At 48.5% G+C, this 20,286-nt stretch overlaps 1 protein-coding gene across 1 annotated transcript in view; it reads left to right on the top strand.

Annotated features, from left to right (window-relative positions):
* The window catches only part of TMIE (transmembrane inner ear), a 62,888-nt gene that overhangs the window by 38,866 nt on the left and 3,736 nt on the right, over window positions 1-20,286 (top strand). Inside the window, exons 2-3 of the mRNA XM_075828814.1 lie at window positions 10,783-10,900; window positions 15,908-16,057. Of these exons, the coding sequence (XP_075684929.1) occupies window positions 10,783-10,900; window positions 15,908-16,057 (268 nt within the window). The remainder of the gene's footprint in view (window positions 1-10,782; window positions 10,901-15,907; window positions 16,058-20,286) is intronic.

Raw genomic sequence — 20,286 nt, 5'->3', positions numbered from 1 at the left:
GTCAGATATGAACAAATCTCATCCACACGCTGCAAAAATAATGGACCTGCAGTGTGGCTTTTGGCTTTTTAAGCCGCAGCGTGTCAATGTATTCTGTGGAATCGCCGCTCGTCTGTTGCGGAAATGCTGCGGTTCTGCCGCAAAAATCACAAATGAGAAAAAATAAGGTACTTTTTTAAATTTATAAAAAAGTTTAGACTTGCCCCGGCCGTAGTCCTGGTGACGCGATCCTCTATTCATAGCGCAGCCCCGCCTCCTGTCATGACGTTTCATCCCATGTGACTGCTGCAGCGGTCACATGGTCTACAGCGTCATCCCAGGAGGCGGGGCTACGTTCAGAAGAGAGAGATGCGTCACCTAAACTACGGCCGGGGCAAGTCTAAACTTTTTTTTCCCTGCAGGATTCCCGCAGCGGACACGCCTCACCAAACCTGCGCCACTATTTGGTGCGGTTTTGCTGGCAGAATTCCCTGCGGCTCCCGGGATAAGCTGTGTAGTTTTACTCAGCATATCCGCCTAGTGTGTCCCTTATGATGTCGCTCCTGGAGCTGCTGCCGCTCTCTAAATAGGCAGTTGGTCCAGTAGAATTTGGAATTATTATTTTTTTTGTGAACCAGCTTAAAAAAATACAAAACTTTTGTGTTAGGGCCTGTTCACATCACCGTTCACTTCCGCTCCGGGGTTCCGTCTGAGGTTTCTGTCGGGTGAACCCCGCAACGGAAAGTGAAAGTGACAGCACAGCTTCCGTTTCCATCACCATTAGCGCAGTCGACTGCGCTATTGATTCCGTCCGAAAACCAGCCGGAATGGTGACGAACGGAAACAATTAGCGATGTTTCCGTCACCATTGAGATCAATAGTGACTGAAACGGAAGCTGTGCTGTCACTTTCACTTTCCGTTGCGGGGTTCACCCGACAGAAACCTCAGACGGAACCCCGGAGCGGAAGTGAACGGTGATGTGAACAGGCCCTAACACAAAAGTTTTGTATTTTTTTAAGCTGGTTCACAAAAAAAATAATAATTCCAAATTCTACTGGACCAACTGCCTATTTAGAGAGCGGCAGCAGCTCCAGGAGCGACATCATAAGGGACACACTAGGCGGATATGCTGAGTAAAACTCCACAGCTTATCCCGGGAGCCGCAGGGAATTCTGCCCGCAAAACCGCACCAAATAGTGGCTCAGGTTTGGTGAGGCGTGTCCGCTGCGGGAATCCTGCAGGGAAAAAAAAGTTTAGACTTGCCCCGGCCGTAGTCCTGGTGACGCGATCCTCTATTCTTAGCGTAGCCCCGCCTCCTGTCATGACGTTTCATCCCATGTGACTGCTGCAGCGGTCACATGGTCTACAGCGTCATCCCAGGAGGCGGGGCTGCGTTCAGAAGAGAGAGATGCGTCATCTAAACTACGGCCGGGGCAAGTCTAAACTTTTTTTTCCCTGCAGGATTCCCGCAGCGGACACGCCTCACCAAACCTGAGCCACTATTTGGTGCGGTTTTGCGGGCAGAATTCCCTGCGGCTCCCGGGATAAGCTGTGGAGTTTTACTCAGCATATCCGCCTAGTGTGTTCCTTATGATGTCGCTCCTGGAGCTGCTGCCGCTCTCTAAATAGGCCGTTGGTCCAGTAGAATTTGGAATTATTTTTTTTTGTGAACCAGCTTAAAAAAATACAAAACTTTTGTGTTAGGGCCTGTTCACATCACCGTTCACTTCCGCTCCGGGGTTCCGTCTGAGGTTTCTGTCGGGTGAACCCCGCAACGGAAAGTGAAAGTTACAGCACAGCTTCCGTTTCAGTCACTATTGATCTCAATGGTGACGGAAACATCGCTAATTGTTTCCGTTCGTCACCATTCCGGCTGGTTTTCGGACGGAATCAATAGCGCAGTCGACTGCGCTAATGGTGACGGAAACGGAAGCTGTGCTGTCACTTTCACTTTCCGTTGCGGGGTTCACCCGACAGAAACCTCAGACGGAACCCCGGAGCGGAAGTGAACGGTGATGTGAACAGGCCCTAACACAAAAGTTTTGTATTTTTTTAAGCTGGTTCACAAAAAAAATAATAATTCCAAATTCTACTGGACCAACTGCCTATTTAGAGAGCGGCAGCAGCTCCAGGAGCGACATCATAAGGGACACACTAGGCGGATATGCTGAGTAAAACTACACAGCTTATCCCGGGAGCCGCAGGGAATTCTGCCTGCAAAACCGCACCAAATAGTGGCTCAGGTTTGGTGAGGCGTGTCCGCTGCGGGAATCCTGCAGGGAAAAAAAAGTTTAGACTTGCCCCGGCCGTAGTTTAGGTGACGCATCTCTCTCTTCTGAACGTAGCCCCGCCTCCTGGGATGACGCTGTAGACCATGTGACCGCTGCAGCAGTCACATGGGATGAAACGTCATGACAGGAGGCGGGGCTACGCTAAGAATAGAGGATCGCGTCACCAGGACTACGGCCGGGGCAAGTCGAAACTTTTTTATAAATTTAAAAAAGTACCTTATTTTTTCTCATTTGTGATTTTTGCGGCAGAACCGCAGCATTTCCGCAACAGAGGAGCAGCGATTCCACAGAATACATTGACACGCTGCGGCTTAAAAAGCCAAAAAGCCGCACGGCAGGTCCATTATTTTTGCAGCGTGTGGATGAGATTTGTTCATATCTGACCCCCTCGGCTGCAACTGTGATACGCTGCGGATTGTCCACAATAAAATGTGCTGCATAAAATCCGCAGCGTTCATGCCGAGTGTGTTCCTACCCTAAGGCCGGATTTACACGAGCGTGTGCTTTTTGCGCGCGCAAAAACGTGGCGTTCTGCGCATGCAAAAGGTCATAACCGCTCCGTGTGGCAGCAGCGTATGATGCGTGGCTGCGTGATTTTCGCGCAGCCGCCATCATTATGACACTCTGTTTGTAGCACGCGGTGCTTTTCTGTTTTCATTCATAGTTTAGACGGCTGCGGAAGTGCTGGGCGTGATTTTCACGCATCCATTGACTTCAATGCACAAATATCGGACATGTCGTGAGTTTTACGCAGCGGACACACGGACACACGCTGCGTGAAAATCACTGACAGTCTGCACGGCCCCATAGAGTAACATAGGTCCGTGCGAGGCGCGTGAAAATCACGCGCGTTGCACGGATGTATTACACGTTCGTCTGAATAAGCCCTAACAATAAGGCCCAGTTCACAGAGTTTTTGGGCCTTGATATTGACTCGGACACGGCGTCAGAATCAGCACCAAACAACTTCCAAAACCGCCTCCCATTGATGTAATCTGAAATCAATGGGAGCCAGTCGCGGAAAAAAGAAAAAGCAGCACGTCCTTTCTTGCCGCGGTTCCGCCTCTGACCTGCCATCGAAATCAATGGGAGGCAGAAAATGCATTTTTCGCTGCGTTTTTTGTCTGCTGTCCTCAATCGCCGTGGGCAAAAAACGCGGCAAGATAGTGTGGGCAGGTCAAAATCTGCCTCAAAATTCGGTGCGCGGTTCCAGGCGGTCACCGGTGCGCATGCGTGGGAGTTTGTGGGTGCGCGTGATCGGTCGCACGGGCGGCGGTGTTTGACGACCCCCATGCTACCCAGGGCCACCATCAGGGGGGGTATTAGGGGTACTGATGTGAGAGGCCCGGCCAAACCTAATTGAAAGGGGGGCCCGCAGCTCATGACATTCTTTTGGTGAAAAAATCGGGCCCCATTGCAGGGGCCTGTTTTTTTTCTACTAAAGGCAAGTCGCGGCAGTTTGCCGGGCCCCCCTTTCAATTAGGTTTGGCCGGGCCTCTCACATCAGTACCCATAATACCCCCCCTGATGGCGGCCCTGGGTACCATGATATAGTGCTGGACGGAGTACCGTTAACAGGCGGTGCCACGGTAGGGGGGCCCAGAAAATTTAGCTGTAGGGGGCCCTGAAATTCCTGATGGCGGCCCTGCCTGTGTCATCCGCCACGTTTTGCGCCATCTACTGCACCCATCTCATCTGTGCCAGAGCTGCGGCCACCATCTGGACTATCCAGGTACCCTTGTGCGGGACATTATATTTCTGGGGTGTCCTGTTGTTTGGCCAGCTGTCTCCCCGCTGCGGCGGTACGGCCTAGTGGGTCCACTAACCCGCTCCGTGACAGTACGTTCAGGCCATGGACCCCGCTGGTCAACCTGAGACGTTGACTACACAAGCCATGCTGGTTGAGATGGAGGATCTCCAGTCACGACAAGACCAGCTCCTCCTGTCGGTGAACGCCATAGCCCATCGGCTGCTTGCTCCGTCCACAGTCATCACCGCACCCGTTCCTGTGGTTCCGCCTGCTACACTTCCTGTCTGTACCGGTACCAACCCCCTGTGTCTCTTGCCGCTACCTTCACGCTATGACGGAGATCCGAGGTCCTGCAGGGGATTTTTGAATCAGTGCCTGATCCATTTCAGACTACATGCCAGGTCCTTCTGTTCGGATGACGTCAGGATCGCCTTCATCATCTCTCTCCTTACCGGCAAAGCCCTGGCATGGGCCAATCCTCTGTGGGAAAATCAGGGACCTGAGACCCGGGACTTGCAGTGCTTCTTACGGACCTTCCGCTCGATCTTTGAGGAACCTGGGAGAGTTTTTTCGGCTACTGCATCTCTACTGACCCTACACCAGGGAGACCTCTCCGTCGGCGAGTATGCCATTCAGTTCCGTATCCTGGCTGCTGAATTGACCTGGAACAACGAGGCTTTGGTGGCAACATTCTGGCAGGGACTGTCTTCAGGGATCAAGGACGAGCTGGCTGCTCGCGATCTGCCATCTACCCTGGACAATCTTATCCTACTCGCCTCCCGTGTCGACATGAGGATCCGGGAACATTCCCAAGAGGTTCTCCGGGGGAGAGAACTTCCCAGGCTGGATTCTGCTGTCCCACAATCCTCCTCAGTCGTCCCACCAGAGGACCCGATGCAGAGTAATTTTGTTAAATTGTCTACCCAGGAGAAACAATGCAGACGCACTTCTAGACTTTGTTTGTATTGCAGCCATGGAGGCCATATTGTGCGTCTGTGCCCCCAGAGGCCGGAGAGACCCCATTGCCTAGGATTGGTTGGAGAGACAACACTAGGTGGATCGGAATCTAACAGAGGATTCGCTTCCAAATTGACTATTCCTGTGACCCTGGTATCCGGCGACAGGACGCATCAAGTCTCTGCCTATCTTGACTCTGGCTCTGCTGCAAATTTCATCCAGAAGGAGCTTGTGGATCATCTTCAGCTGCCCACAGTTCCCCTGGAGACATCTTTGGCTGTTGCCTCAGTTAATGGACTGCCTCTGCCTGATCCCATTATTTCTTAAACCAAGCCGTTGAAGCTCCAGGTTGGGGTACTTCATTCTGAATTTATTTTGTTCCTTGTTTTGCCCAAGGCCATCAATCCTGTTCTGCTGGGCCTGCCTTGGCTTCGACTACATGCCCCAGTCCTGGACTGGATTTCTGGAGAGGTTCTCCAATGGGACTCCAAGTGCCATGGTCGTTGTCTGTTGCAGATCCATCCTGTCAAGCCTCCTGTGCCTCAGTCGTTAGCGGGACTGCCTCCCCAGTTTGCTCAGTATGCAGATTTTTTCAGCAAAAGGCAGGCTGAGACGCTGCCTCCACATCGCACCTATGACTGCCCCATTGAACTGGTTCCTAATGCCTCTCTTCCCCGTGGACGGGTATATCCTCTCTCCTTGCCTGAGTCTCTATCCATGTCGGCCTATATCAAGGAGAATCTGGAGAGAGGTTTTATACGAAAATCTTCCTCCCCGGCCGGGGCTGGATTCTTCTTCGTTAAAAAGAAGGATGGATCCCTTCGTCCCTGCATTGACTACAGGAGCCTCAATCTGATCACAGTCAAGAACAAATACCCATTGCCACTCATCTCTGAGCTATTTGATCGCATACGAGGGGCCAAAATTTTTTCTGAGCTAGACCTGCGTGGGGCTTACAATCTAGTCCGGATTCGCAGGGGTGACGAATGGAAGACGGCATTTAACACCGGGACGGGCACTACGAATACCTGGTGATGCCCTTCAGACAGTGTAACGCTCCCGCAGTGTTTCAGGAGTTCGTTAACGACATCTTCCAGGATCTACTCTATGTCTGTGTTGTTGTTTATCTCGATGATATTTGGATTTTCTCCCCAGATCAGACGACTCATCGGAGGCATGTCCGTCAGGTTCTACTACGATTGAGGGAGAATCATTTATATGCCAAGCTGGAGAAGTGCGTCTTTGAGAAGAGTTCTCTGCCCTTCCTGGGCTACATCATCTCGGATCAAGGCCTCAAGATGGGTCCTGAGAAAGTGAAGGCTGTCCTGGAGTGGCCACGTCCCCAAGGCTTAAGGGCCATACAGCGGTTCTTGGGATTCGCCAATTTCTACCGGCAGTTTATTCCTAACTTCTCTTCTCTGACGTCTCCCATCTCGACCCTTACCAAGAAGGGTGTGAACGCCAAAGTGTGGACTCCAGAGGCAGAGTTCGCATTCATTAGCCTCAAGAGAGCCTTCACTTCAGCTTCGATCCTCCATCATCTTGACATATCTCGGCAGTTCTCACTGGAGGTGGACGCTTCCTCTGTCGGTGCAGGTGCACTTCTGTTCCAGAGGAGCTCCAAAGGAAAGGCAGTAGCATGTGGCTACTACTCAAGACTGTTTTCCTCTGCTGAGCGCAATTACTCCATTGGAGATCGGGAGCTGCTGGCCATCAAATTGGCTCTGGAGGAGTGGAGACATCTTCTGGAGGGCGATGCTCACCCCATCCTGATCTTCACAGACCACAAGAACCTTACCTACCTTCAGTCTGCACAACGACTGAATCCCCGTCAAGCCAAGTGGTCGCTGTTCTTCACCTGTTTTCTGTTTGTGCTCCACTACCGTCCCGCGGACAAGAATGTGAGGGCCGATGCCCTGTCCAGATCGTTTGAGATGGAAGACACGGTGGAGTCCCTTCAGACCATCATAGACCCGTCCTGCATTGTCACCGCTTATCCTCTGCAGATTAGAGGCATCCCTCCTGGGAGGACGTTTGTTCGGTTGGCAGGCAGGAGAAGAATTCTCCGCTGTGGACACAGTTCTAAACTTGCTGGGCACGCCGGTGTCCGTAAAACCCGAGACCTGATTGCTCGTCACTTTTGGTGGTCCACGCTACATAAGGATGTTCTGGACTTTGTCTCTGCTTGCACGGTGTGTGCCTCTAATAAAGTGACTCACTCCAAGCCTGCCGGCCTGCTTCAACCTCTGCCTGTACCCAATGCCCCCTGGCAGCACATCGCTATGGACTTCGTCACGGACCTTCCTCTCTCAGCAGGATGTAACACTGTCTGGGTGGTGGTGGACCGGTTCTCTAAGATGGCTCATTTTATCCCGCTGACCGGCCTACCCTCTGCTCCTCGTCTGGCAAGTCTCTTCATCCAGCACATCTTCCGCTTGCATGGCTTGCCTCTTCACATTGTGTCCGACCGGGGGGTTCAGTTTACCTCTAAGTTCTGGAGAGCCCTCTGTAAACTCCTGGATGTGAGTTTGGACTTTTCCTCTGCCTATCACCCCCAGTCTAATGGGCAAGTTGAGAGGATCAACCAGATCATGGAAAATTACCTCCGCCACTTCATCTCTTCACAGCACGATAACTGGGTACAGCTTCTTCCATGGGCCGAGTTCTCATCCAACAACCACACAAGTGAGTCCACCACTTCCACTCCATTTCACATCGTGTACAGCCAACATCCCAGAGTCCCTCTTCCAGTGTCGACTTCATCTCTGGTACCCGCTGCTGACTCTGCATATGGGGACTTCCTGCAAATCTGGCAACAGACCCGGTCCTCTATTTTGCAGGCGGTAGATCGCATGAAGCGAAAGGCGGATACTAGGAGAAGAGAGCCGTCTCAGTATCTTCCTGGGACTAAAGTCTGGCTGTCCTCTCGAAACATTCGCTTGAGGGTGCCTTCATACAAGTTCGCTCCCAGGTTCCTTGGTCCTTTCCAGATCCTGCAACAGATCAACCCTGTCTCCTATAAGCTGCGGCTGCCCCCTACCCTCAGAATCCCTAACTCCTTCCATGTGTCCCTCCTGAAACCAGTGGTCCTGAACCGCTACAGCAAGACCTCTAGTTCCACAGTTGCTTCCAGCGGTCCCTCTGATGTATTCGAGGTAAAGGAGATCCTGGACCGCAAGAGGGTAGGAGGAAGGACTTTCTATTTGGTGGACTGGAGAGGGTCTGGTCCTGAGGAGTGGTCCTGGGAGCCAGAAGAGAACCTCAGCGCTCCTACTCTCATTAAAAAGTTCCTCTCTCACTCTGGCCCCAAGAAGAGGGGGCGTAAGAGGGGGGATACTGTAGCGCCCATGGCCGCGGGCCGTCGGGTTTACGCACCTCCCGACGCCCGCGGCCATGGATCTGTGAGCGCTGGTCCCCGTCTCCCTCCTAGGAGACGCCAGCGCTCACTTCCGCTCCGTTCGGCTGTGTCCCGTAGGGTGCGCACGCACGCTCGCGCCCGACCTTAAAGGGCCAGCGCGCGCAATTAGGAAATCGTCATCATCATCAACTGCCACGATTTCCTGGTCTATAAGAAGGCCCCTGGCCTTCTAATCCTTGCCCGAGTGTTGTTAGTTTTCCCAGTCTGTCTTGCAAATGGTCCCTTAGTGTTTCCCGTTCCTGTTGTTCCCCGTTCCTGTTTCCCGTGCTTTGCCTTAGTATCAAGTCGTGCCACATCCTGTGTCATCTGCCACGTCTGGAGGAATCCGCTACGTCCAGAGGAATCTGCTACGTCCTGTGTCATCTGCCACATCTGGAGGAATCCGCCACGTCCGGAGGAATCCGCCACGTCTGGTGCAACTTGCGGCTCCTGTGTCATCCGCCACGTTTGGCGCCATCTGCTGCACCCATCTCATCTGTGCCAGAGCTGCGGCCACTATCTGGACTATCCAGGTACCCTTGTGCGGGACATTGTATTTCTGGGGTGTCCTGTTGTTTGGCCAGCTGCCTCCCCGCTGCGGCGGTACGGCCTAGTGGGTCCACTAACCGGCTCCGTGACACTCAGTATCACCGTAACAGTGACAGCCTCAGTATCACCGTAACAGCCTCAGTATCACCGTAACAGTGACAGCCTCAGTATCACCGTAACAGTGACAGCCTCAGTATCACCGTAACAGTGACAGCCTCAGTATCACCGTAACATTGACAGCCTCAGTATCACCGTAACAGTGACAGCCTCAGTGTCACCGTAACAGTGACAGCCTCAGTATCACCGTAACATTGACAGCCTCAGTATCACCTTAACATTGACAGCCTCAGTGTCACCGTAACATTGACAGCCTCAGTATCACCGTAACAGTGACAGCCTCAGTATCACCGTAACAGTGACAGCCTCAGTGTCACCGTAACAGTGACAGCCTCAGTATCACCGTAACATTGACAGCCTCAGTATCACCTTAACAGTGACAGCCTCAGTATCACCGTAACAGTGACAGCCTCAGTATCACCTTAACAGTGACAGCCTCAGTATCACCGTAACATTGACAGCCTCAGTATCACCGTAACAGTGACAGCCTCAGTATCACCGTAACAGCCTCAGTATCACCTTAACATTGACAGCCTCAGTATCACCGTAACATTGACAGCCTCAGTATCACCGTAACAGTAACAGCCTCAGTGTCACCGTAACATTGACAGCCTCAGTATCACCGTAACAGTGACAGCCTCAGTATCACCGTAACAGTGACACCCTCAGTATCACCGTAACAGTGACAGCCTCAGTATCACCGAAACAGTGACAGCCTCAGTATCACCGTAACAGTGACAGCCTCAGTATCACCGTAACATTCACAGCCTCAGTATCACCGTAACATTGACAGCCTCAGTATCACCGTAACATTGACAGCCTCAGTATCACCATAACATTCACAGCCTCAGTATCACCGTAACATTGACAGCCTCAGTATCACCGTAACATTGACAGCCTCAGTATCACCGTAACATTGACAGCCTCAGTATCACCGTAACATTGACAGCCTCAGTATCACCGTAACAGTGACAGCCTCAGTATCACCGTAACATTGACAGCCTCAGTATCACCGTAACAGTGACAGCCTCAGTATCACCGTAACATTGACAGCCTCAGTATCACCGTAACAGTGACAGCCTCAGTATCACCGAAACAGTGACAGCCTCAGTATCACCATAACAGCCTCAGTATCACCGTAACAGTGACAGCCTCAGTATCACCGTAACATTGACAGCCTCAGTATCACCGAAACAGTGACAGCCTCAGTATCACCGAAACAGTGACAGCCTCAGTGTCACCGTAACAGTGACAGCCTCAGTAGCACCGTAACATTGACAGCCTCAGTATCACTGTAACAGTGACAGCCTCAGTATCACCGTAACATTGACAGCCTCAGTATCACCGTAACAGTGACAGCCTCAGTATCACCGTAACATTGACAGCCTCAGTATCACCGAAACAGTGACAGCCTCAACTTTTTCCTTCCCACAATTTATTGTTCTACATAGAGATTGAGGCTGCCCCCTGCTGGACACTTTATGCTAATGCTTGCTGGGACTGTGTGGTTATCCCAGAATTCAGCACTTCTAAGCTGAACACACATCAGAATTATGTCCCACCTGTTATGTCCCCACGTTATGTCCCCCCGTTATGTCCCCCCATTATGTCCCCCCGTTATGTCCCGCCCGTTATGTCCCAATGTTATGTCCCCCCCGTTCACCCCTCATTCACTGTCCCGTTATATATAAAGTCTTCCGGTTTTGCCTCCAATGTTAATTTGTTCTGGTTCTTGCTTCAGGCACCGACAGATCCACCAAAGAAGAAGCCGGACCCGGTGACATCAGAGACGGTGGTGTTCTGGGGGCTGCGACTCTGGCAGGTCATCGGGGTGTTCTCCATCTTTGTTTTGGCAGTCAGTAAGTCACATTCTCCTCTAGATGAAAATCGGAACCGTTAAATGTTGTAACTTCATTTGTTCTGCAGCTTCGTCACAATGGTTAACCTGATTGCCTAGCAACAAGCGCTGCGGCCAGTGGGTGACTACCTTGGGCCTCCATGCTCTATGTAGACCAGAGTAGTCACCCAGTATAATACAGATGGCCGGGGTGTATAAATGGCCACCATCATGTCATAGGTCGTACCTCAGACCTGGACAGAGGGGGAAAGAGGAATTTCTTTAACTTTGGTTGGAGTCTGGGGACAGGGAAACCCCACAGCGAAAATGTAGCTCCCTCCCTTATCTTTAAGGGGTTGTATAGGATTTGAAAAGCAGCGCCACAGCTGCCCACAGCTTGTGACCGGTATGGCAGGTCATCCCACTCACAGCAATAAAGCTGAGCTGCAATACCAGACACAACCCATGGACAGGTGTGGCGCTGTATCTGGAAACAGCGGCCATGTTTTTCTGATGCTGCACATAGTAACTTGTGACCAGGAAACTTGTCGGGATCTAAATATTTGGGCATCTCAGGGAAGCAGAGAATAATGTAATCATCTGACCTGAAGGAGAAAATAATCAGAGGCCTCATGCACACGACTGTGGTTCTTCGTCCGTGTGCGATCAACTGATCGCACGCGGACCCATTCATTTATATTTTTTGCTGACAAATGGGCGGCAACGGATCACAAACTCAATATGGTAATGTGAATTAGTCCTTATGTTGGGAAATCAGCATAGAAATCATCATTAGTTATAACAGTGAACGGCCACCAGGAGGCAGCAGTCACCAGCAGAAGTCACACATTCAGGATCACTAAAGATCTCCGATTGGATATGAGCGATTCCCGTATAATATCAGTAGAAATTTGACATTAAACCGGTCAGTTCTGCGCTGTCTCCGGTTTATGGTGATGATTATCGACATTCAAAAAGAAACGCTTTACGTCCTTTACACCGTCACAATAAAAATTACGCCTCGCAACCGTCCAGGTCAGATAAACGCAGGAGTTCCTGGCAATTCTTACTCCATGGCGGGCGACAAATATTGTACCAATCATGGAGAAAATCTGCAGCAAGTGACAGGATAAGAAGTATACGGGGGAGGGGGGAGTTTGACGGCATCAGCAACATTATAAGCAAAGCGAGATTATAGAAAAATACATCCCCGGGCAAAAAACAAAGTAGGTCACAGAATACAATCAATCAGTGCCAAAAAAAACAACCTCCAAATAATTCTACCATTCACTGCCAACATAATATGCAGTATCCAACTATTCACTCACTATCCTGTACTGATCCTGAGTTACATCCTGTATTATACTCCAGAGCTGCACTCACTATTCTGCTGGTGGAGTCACTGTGTATATACATTATATTACTTATCCTGTACTGATCCTGAGTTACATTCTGTATTATACTCCAGAGCTGCACTTACTATTCTGCTGGTGGAGTCACTGTGTACATACATTACATTACTTATCCTGTACTGATCCTGAGTTACATCCTGTATTATACTCCAGAGCTGCACTCACTATTCTGCTGGTGGAGTCACTGTGTACATACATTACATTACTTATCCTGTACTGATCCTGAGTTACATCCTGTATTATACTCCAGAGCTGCACTCACTATTCTGCTGGTGGAGTCACTGTGTATATACATTATATTACTTATCCTGTACTGATCCTGAGTTACATTCTGTATTATACTCCAGAGCTGCACTCACTATTCTGCTGGTGGAGTCACTGTGTACATACATTACATTACTTATCCTGTACTGATCCTGAGTTACATCCTGTATTATACTCCAGAGCTGCACTCACTATTCTGCTGGTGGAGTCAATGTGTACATACATTACATTACTTATCCTGTACTGATCCTGAGTTACATCCTGTATTATACTCCAGAGCTGCACTCACTATTCTGCTGGTGGAGTCAATGTGTACATACATTACATTACTTATCCTGTACTGATCCTGAGTTACATCCTGTATTATACTCCAGAGCTGCACTCACTATTCTGCTGTGGAGTCACTGTGTACCTACATTACATTACTTATCCTGTATTATACTCCAGAGCTGCACTCACTATTCTGCTGGTGGAGTCACTGTGTACATACATTACATTACTTATCCTGTACTGATCCTGAGTTACATCCTGTATTATACTCTAGAGCTGCACTCACTATTCTGCTGGTGGAGTCACTGTGTACATACATTACATTACTTATCCTGTACTGATCCTGAGTTACATCCTGTATTATACTCTAGAGCTGCACTCACTATTCTGCTGGTGGAGTCACTGTGTACATACATTACATTACTTATCCTGTACTGATCCTGAGTTACATCCTGTATTATACTCTAGAGCTGCACTCACTATTCTGCTGGTGGAGTCACTGTGTACATACATTACATTACTTATCCTGTACTGATCCTGAGTTACATCCTGTGTTATACTCCAGAGCTGCACTCACTATTCTGCTGGTGGAGTCACTGTGTACATACATTACATTACTTATCCTGCACTGATCCTGAGTTATATCCTGTATTATACTCCAGAGCTGCACTCACTATTCTGCTGGTGGAGTCACTGTGTACATACATTACTTATCCTGTACTGATCCTGAGTTACATCCTGTATTATACTCCAGAGCTGCACTCACTGTTCTGCTGGTGGAGTCACTGTGTACATACATTACTTATCCTGTACTGATCCTGAGTTACATCCTGTATTATACTCCAGAGCTGCACTCACTATTCTGCTGGTGCAGTCACTGTGTACATACATTACATTACTTATCCTGTACTGATCCTGAGTTACATCCTGTATTATACTCCAGAGCTGCACTCACTATTCTGCTGGTGGAGTCACTGTGTACATACATTACATTACTTATCCTGTACTGATCCTGAGTTACATCCTGCATTATACTCCAGGGCTGCACTCACTATTCTGCTGGTGGAGTCACTGTGTACATACATAACATTTCTTATCCTGTACTGATCCTGAGTTACATCCTGTATTATACTCCAGAGCTGCACTCACTATTCTGCTGGTGGAGTCACTGTGTACATACATTACATTACTGATCCTGTACTGATCCTGAGTTACATCCTGTATTATACTCCAGAGCTGCACTCACTATTCTGCTGATTGCTATTGGAAATAGTCAGCAAACTTGTGGACAGACACCCCTCTCACGGCTGAGCTCCTATAGGGCAGGGATGCAGTCAGATTTTTTGTACGTTGATGTCTATATTGAGCTTGATGTAAGGACGACACTTCCCAGAATGCACAACAGCAGAACAAGCTCTGTGCAGACACTGAATAAGCAGGGATCGCTGGAGATATTTCTGTGACCAAAGAAGCTGGGACTACAATGGTCAGTATAATTACGGCTTCCTGTGAGGTCGTCACTCAGCTTTTTTACAATCCAGAACGGTAAATCTGCAGGAAGTCTTTGCTGTGGGTTCGTTGCGGTCTCTTTCCGGCTTTCCTAGGAATTGATGCATCTAAGAAGCGTCTGAATAAAATGTGTGACAGAAAAGGACGAGTCAAGGACTTCTATTTCTTGGTGGGGGGGGGGGGTGATTTTATTGTGATGGGGAGGGGGGTCCTAGAAGTGGGTGTTTGGCAGATCTTTTAGTCGCCGGCACTTCGCTGCTATTTATACCGCGGTGACCTCTGCGCTCGTCGCTGCTCCTCAATTCATTCAACGTTTTCTAAGGGCGCCAGAAGTTGGTTTTTTCGGCAGACGAGTGGCTGGAATGGTCCTCTCCCCGCTCAGCCCTCGTTACATTGTTTCTTTATGGATTTCATGATGGGATTCTATTCACCTGATACATTTGGTGCAGATATTTATTTTGGACTCGTTCCACAGCCCAGGATCCTGATTTCTGCCGCTGATACATTGTAACGATGCGCAGGCAGTGGGAGTTTATTTTCTATTATTTTCAATTAGAAAAGCAAAATAAACTGGATATAATAATAATCCCTAGACCTGGCCGGCTGGTGATGTAGCAGAGCTGGAAGAGCAAAGAGAACAGATGATGTCACAACAGAAAATCTCTCCCAGTTGCTTGATGCAGGGTCCCATATTTTCGGAACATGTGTCGGGACGGATAATCCGCAGAAATATATTCTCCCTGATATAAACGACTTTTCCAATATTGAAGGAAATATTGTGTCCAATCAAAGGATCAGAATAACATCGTTTTGAGTGCTGTAGACGTCACAGTTTCAGTGTCTATAACAGGGGTAACATTTATACAATTGTTAATGATAATCATTCAGCCTATGGCCAGCTTTTTGCTCCAAGCACATCCAGTGCTGCATTTACAAATCCAATGTTACACCCTGTCTTATACTCCAGTTACATCCAGAGCTGCATTCATGATTCTGTTGTTATGTCATATCTTATGCAACAACCTCGTCCAGAGCTACAATCACAATTCTGCTGTTACACCATGTGTCATACTCCAGTCACATCCAGAGCTGCATCATGAGCTTTTCTCATGATCAGTTTGAGAAACAAATGAATTATTTCAGAAAATAATGACATAATTACCCACAAATCCCTCACTACAAGACTTGAATTATTCATTGGAAGGAATATTAACAACATGTCTCAGGATAAATCCATCCCAGGTCTGTGCCATGGGGTCTACAATAGAAATGTTATAGTTGGGTAAGTGTAAGCTGCATGATCCAGTAAGAGGCGGAGTCTAAATCTCCTGTATACAATAACTCCTCCCTCCATGATGTCATCACTGCACTACATTACCCAGCATGCCTCGGTCACTGGGTGCTGTCTATATCAGTGTATGATGTATGAGCTTTGTATACATGGAAGTGTTTATTAGCCCGATTTATAACTATCACAACTTGCAACAAAGTATCGGGATACAATGTAATAATCACCAGCAGCGGATACAATGTAACCAATAACCCACAAGACGTTTCTTCTCTTCCCTGTGAAGTCATCACCCTCTGCTGCATCTTCAAGTGTCGGATCCCCAGGACCAAGAAAGAGATAGAAGCTCGTTACGCACAGCGCCAGGCAGGGAAGGATTACGCAGACAAACTGGAGTCCGTCCCACCATTAAGTGAGCTGACGGAAATCCCTGGAGGTAAGTGCAATAGAAATAACTACTCATGGAAAGTGGGTGTAGTAGTCATTGTCATTAGCAAGGTGGGGGAGGGGTGTCCAGTGGGCTCCATCTTTGCATTTGTAATTAGCACAGGGTATAATTAGCATTACAGACATCTACAGACTCCATGGCTCCACCCTGGGTTATTCTACACATGGCATTTTTCATCAGGTTGCTTAGTAACCCCTGACGTCCGGTCCGGGTGACCACCATTTGGCTACATGTAGGAAGTTCTATCTGCTGTACAGTAGACTGCTCCTCCGGGGTGCACAGACTTGTTCTATGTCCCGACCACTCAGGAAGCAGGAGACAATGGTACAAGACATAATGCAGCGCTAGGAAAGACCAGAGAGCTCTGAGGTGTCGGTGTGGGAGGTTTGGGGAGACATTGTATAAGTAACAGAGATTGGATTTCATTTTTGGGTAATGAGCCGCCTTTGTTGCCCGGCAGCACAAGCTTTATTATCAGCACCGCTCACATTTATGGTCTAAGTCTAGTCCTCAAAGGATTTGGGCTGAGATGCAATACCCGACATAGCCTATGGACAAGAGAGGCGCTGTTTCTAGGGTAGAAAAAATAACCTGGTGCCCCTTTGCAACAAATTGTCTCCTTATATTTCATGCCATATAGTCTAGCTGCACATACTGGCTGGACCAGTGTTGGACTGGGGTACAGAAGAAGTGATTCTTAGGGCTCGACAGCCTCTTCTGTCATTGGACACACAGGTCCTATAATCAATAATGCCTAATAAGTTGTTTATAAAGAGATAGACCCTGGCAATAAGGGATCTTATTAGCGTCAGATTGGATTGGACAATAGTAGATCTCATGGATTTCTTTAAGGATGTTTTTTTCTGGTGGTCCCAGGTGACAGGATAGGCTCCCCGCAGCTGAGGCATTTGGTAAACTTCTCTGCCCACCTTGTCAGGTTGATTCTCGATGGGGATGTCTCATCACGGATAATCTCCGTCCATATAACAGCTGTATATGTCGTGGGAAGCCTCGACCAGCCAGACGTGGCCAAGTAATACATGAGCCGCTCTCTGTTCTGGCTCATAAATGGGGTCCCGAGTGAGAGACCCCCCTCTATGAGGCCCATATGCACTAATAGAACATATGGACAGGGGTTATCCTCGTGAGAGTAATTCTCATTGCATCCACCCATAGACCACAGGATTTCACGGAGGGTCTTAAATGTCTACAGAGCCGGTCTATGTAATTAACAGATCTCCTTAATTACAAAGCTATTGGGTTTAGCTAATTATCTTCTGAAGACGCGGCGTTGCCCGTGCTCATTCTTCTTGTAGTCGCAGAAGTCTGCGCCGCTGCATCACCAGATATGTCCCAGTCTTTGGCTGCAGATCATGAATGTTTTCCAGGTAGAGATTTGTGTTCTTCTGCTGCATAAAATGATCATTCAATTAACTCGCGGAGTGAAAACATCAACATGACTTAACTCCCCCTTGGTCTATTGTTATTGACCGGTGAGTTATTAGTCTAGATCACCACGTAGCTTCACTAAGCTGACTGACAAAGTGACTGATAATGAGCCGTCAACGAGGCGGAAACGTTTTTTGTTCTTTGAGAAATGTTATCGAACGTTCCAATTCTTGAGTTTCTTATAAGGTTTCATTAGGAGAAGAACCTGAGTCCATGGTCTAGGAGGTATCAGAAGCTGCTGTGTGAGAGGGAAGATGAGTCCATGGTCTAGGAGGTATCAGAAGCTGCTGTGTGAGAGGGAAGATGAGTCCTTCCATGAGAAGATGTAGAACGATGAGACCTGAGACAACGTGGTTGAGGACAGAGCCGGAGACGAGCTGGATGAGCGTAGACGCCAGAGACTCGTAACACACGGGGGGATCCCGGCACCATTAGGGCATGTTTGGTTAACAGAGGGGGGTTCCTAAATATGGCCAGACATTAGTGACATCAGATGGCCGTTTTCTGGGTGACTTTTTGTTCGCTGTCAGTCGGTAAAGGAAAATTTACATAACTAATCACCAAATGATCTCTGCCTTGGTCTATAGTCTCACATAAACACAACAAAAGTTTGAACAGCACATTCCAACAAAATGATACAAAACGTGTATACAGGTGCAAGAACGCCGGTGACTGCAAATATACAGCAGACAAAAAAATGGCGACAGCACACTGTGAACACCAATGTAACCTAAACCGCTAAATATAACCTTACAGAGGTCGCCTTGTCGTGGCAGGTGGGCAAACACTTTTTGATTAAAATGTGCACTAAGAACCTCCCTACTTGTAAGTAGATTTATTTATATTTAGTGGCTTAGGTGACATTAGTGTTCTCAGTGTGCTGTCACCATTTCTTTTTCTGCTTGATCTGTCGTCTGGTCTTCTTTTGATGAGAAGCAGATTTGGTCATTTAGCTGCACCGGAGGACGGCTTACATTATAGCTCCCAGCAATGGAGAACCCCTCGGCACATTGTAGGACCATTCAGCCCGGTCATACTTGTTTGATGGTGGTTGTTGTCACGATCTAGAGGTGTGTGGACCCACTAGGCCTCTCTGCCATAGCGGAGTGACAGCTGGCCAAACGACAGTCTAAAAAGTCTATGCAAATGTCCTTTAGCACTGGAATACCTGTATGAGTCCAGACAGTAGCAGAGGCTGAGGCTTAGGCACGGGTAGAACTTGACGTGGCATATGACAGCAAATGTGGCAGATGACAGCAGGTGTGGCCAATGACAGCAGATGTGGCAGATGACAGCAGACGTGGCACATGGTACACACGACCCCAACTAAAGGCTTAGGTACAGGAGACAATACAGCAACAGGATACAGAATACGGTAACGCTGGGAGCAGGATACAACTAAACGGACCATTTGCAATACGAACATGGGAAGACAACAAAAATCCTCAGGCAAGGAATGAAAGGGCAAGGCCCTTCTTATAGTCCAGGATAAACTGGGGCTAATAAGTCATTATTTGCATGTGCCCAAGCTGGTCTTTTAAGGCCCGGTACGAGCACGCGCACACCCTAGAGGACACTATGGGGCAGAGCGGCTGCATATGCTGACCTCTCCGAGGAAGAAGATGTCGGCCAGAGGACAGGAGTCTGCGGTTGCGGCCGTCAGAGGGTAAGGACAGGCGGCGGTCCACAACAGCGGTCGTTACAGTTGTCAGTTATCTCGGTCAATGACAATTGTTGGAATCATGGAGTCATGAGTTCCAAACATTAGAATGGCCAAAGGTCAGTCCCCGCATTATAGGGCGGTGGCATCTGAATTTCTCATGGCGAGTGATAATTTTAGAATCTCCATTGACTTACCTCAAGCTCAGGAAAGTGATTTGCTCATCTCTAGCTTGGACTAGAGATGTCAGATAACGGGGACGTTCTTCAGCCATCTGAGGCAGGAGGGGACCTGTGGGCCCCACATTATTATCTACTCAGTCCTCCATAGACACTAAGTCTTTGAGTTTAAGGATCTTGACCACCATTGATATGAACCTAGGTCCAGGATGGTGCAGCACTACCTGACGTCTCCCGATATGATTAATTAGAAGGTCCTTTGTACCATCGGTCAGAACTTTTAGAAGGTGTCCTTCATAATTTGTCTCTGTAGTTAGTGGAAAGTCATTCCCATGGCCCCCGATGAGAGTCCTGGTCATGAATAGTATCTGAGAACTCATTGGATGTTGGGAGTGGTCTCAGGTTCTCATCCTTGGCCAACTTTACCAGCTCTTCCTCCAGGGCCCGGGAGATTGAGTTCTGCTATGTGTCTGCATTGTTATTGCCTCTTCATTTATTCTCCGTTTCTCTTTTGTAGTTCACGTTCATCATTCTACACATGAATACATATGAGCCTGTTCACGGCTGGAGAGCTCAGTCTCACATGTATATCTATATCCATCATCATTATTCCTGTATAACCCCCAAGTGTCTTCATCTTCCATTCACTGCCTTTCCCTTTCATACCCGGACACCTATCAAATCTTATCTGGACAAAAATGGAGGCATGAGAGGTTACGGGTTGGCATGTAAGTGGAGCTGGTCGCTGACCATGTAGAGTCCTTACACTGAGCCCATAGGTCTAATGTATGTACATTGGAGTTGTATGATGGTATGTGTGACCCTCCTCAATATATTGGGATTTTACTTCTCTAACTTCAATATTATTCTGCTCATGGGGGGTCATTATATTGTTATTACTGTCTACATCGCACACTTGGATGATATTA

This window comes from Rhinoderma darwinii, chromosome 5 (assembly GCF_050947455.1).
Source record: "Rhinoderma darwinii isolate aRhiDar2 chromosome 5, aRhiDar2.hap1, whole genome shotgun sequence".
NCBI classification, from domain to species: domain Eukaryota; kingdom Metazoa; phylum Chordata; class Amphibia; order Anura; family Rhinodermatidae; genus Rhinoderma; species Rhinoderma darwinii.
Note: the sequence above shows the minus strand (reverse complement) of the source record. Positions and strands in the feature narration are given on the sequence as shown.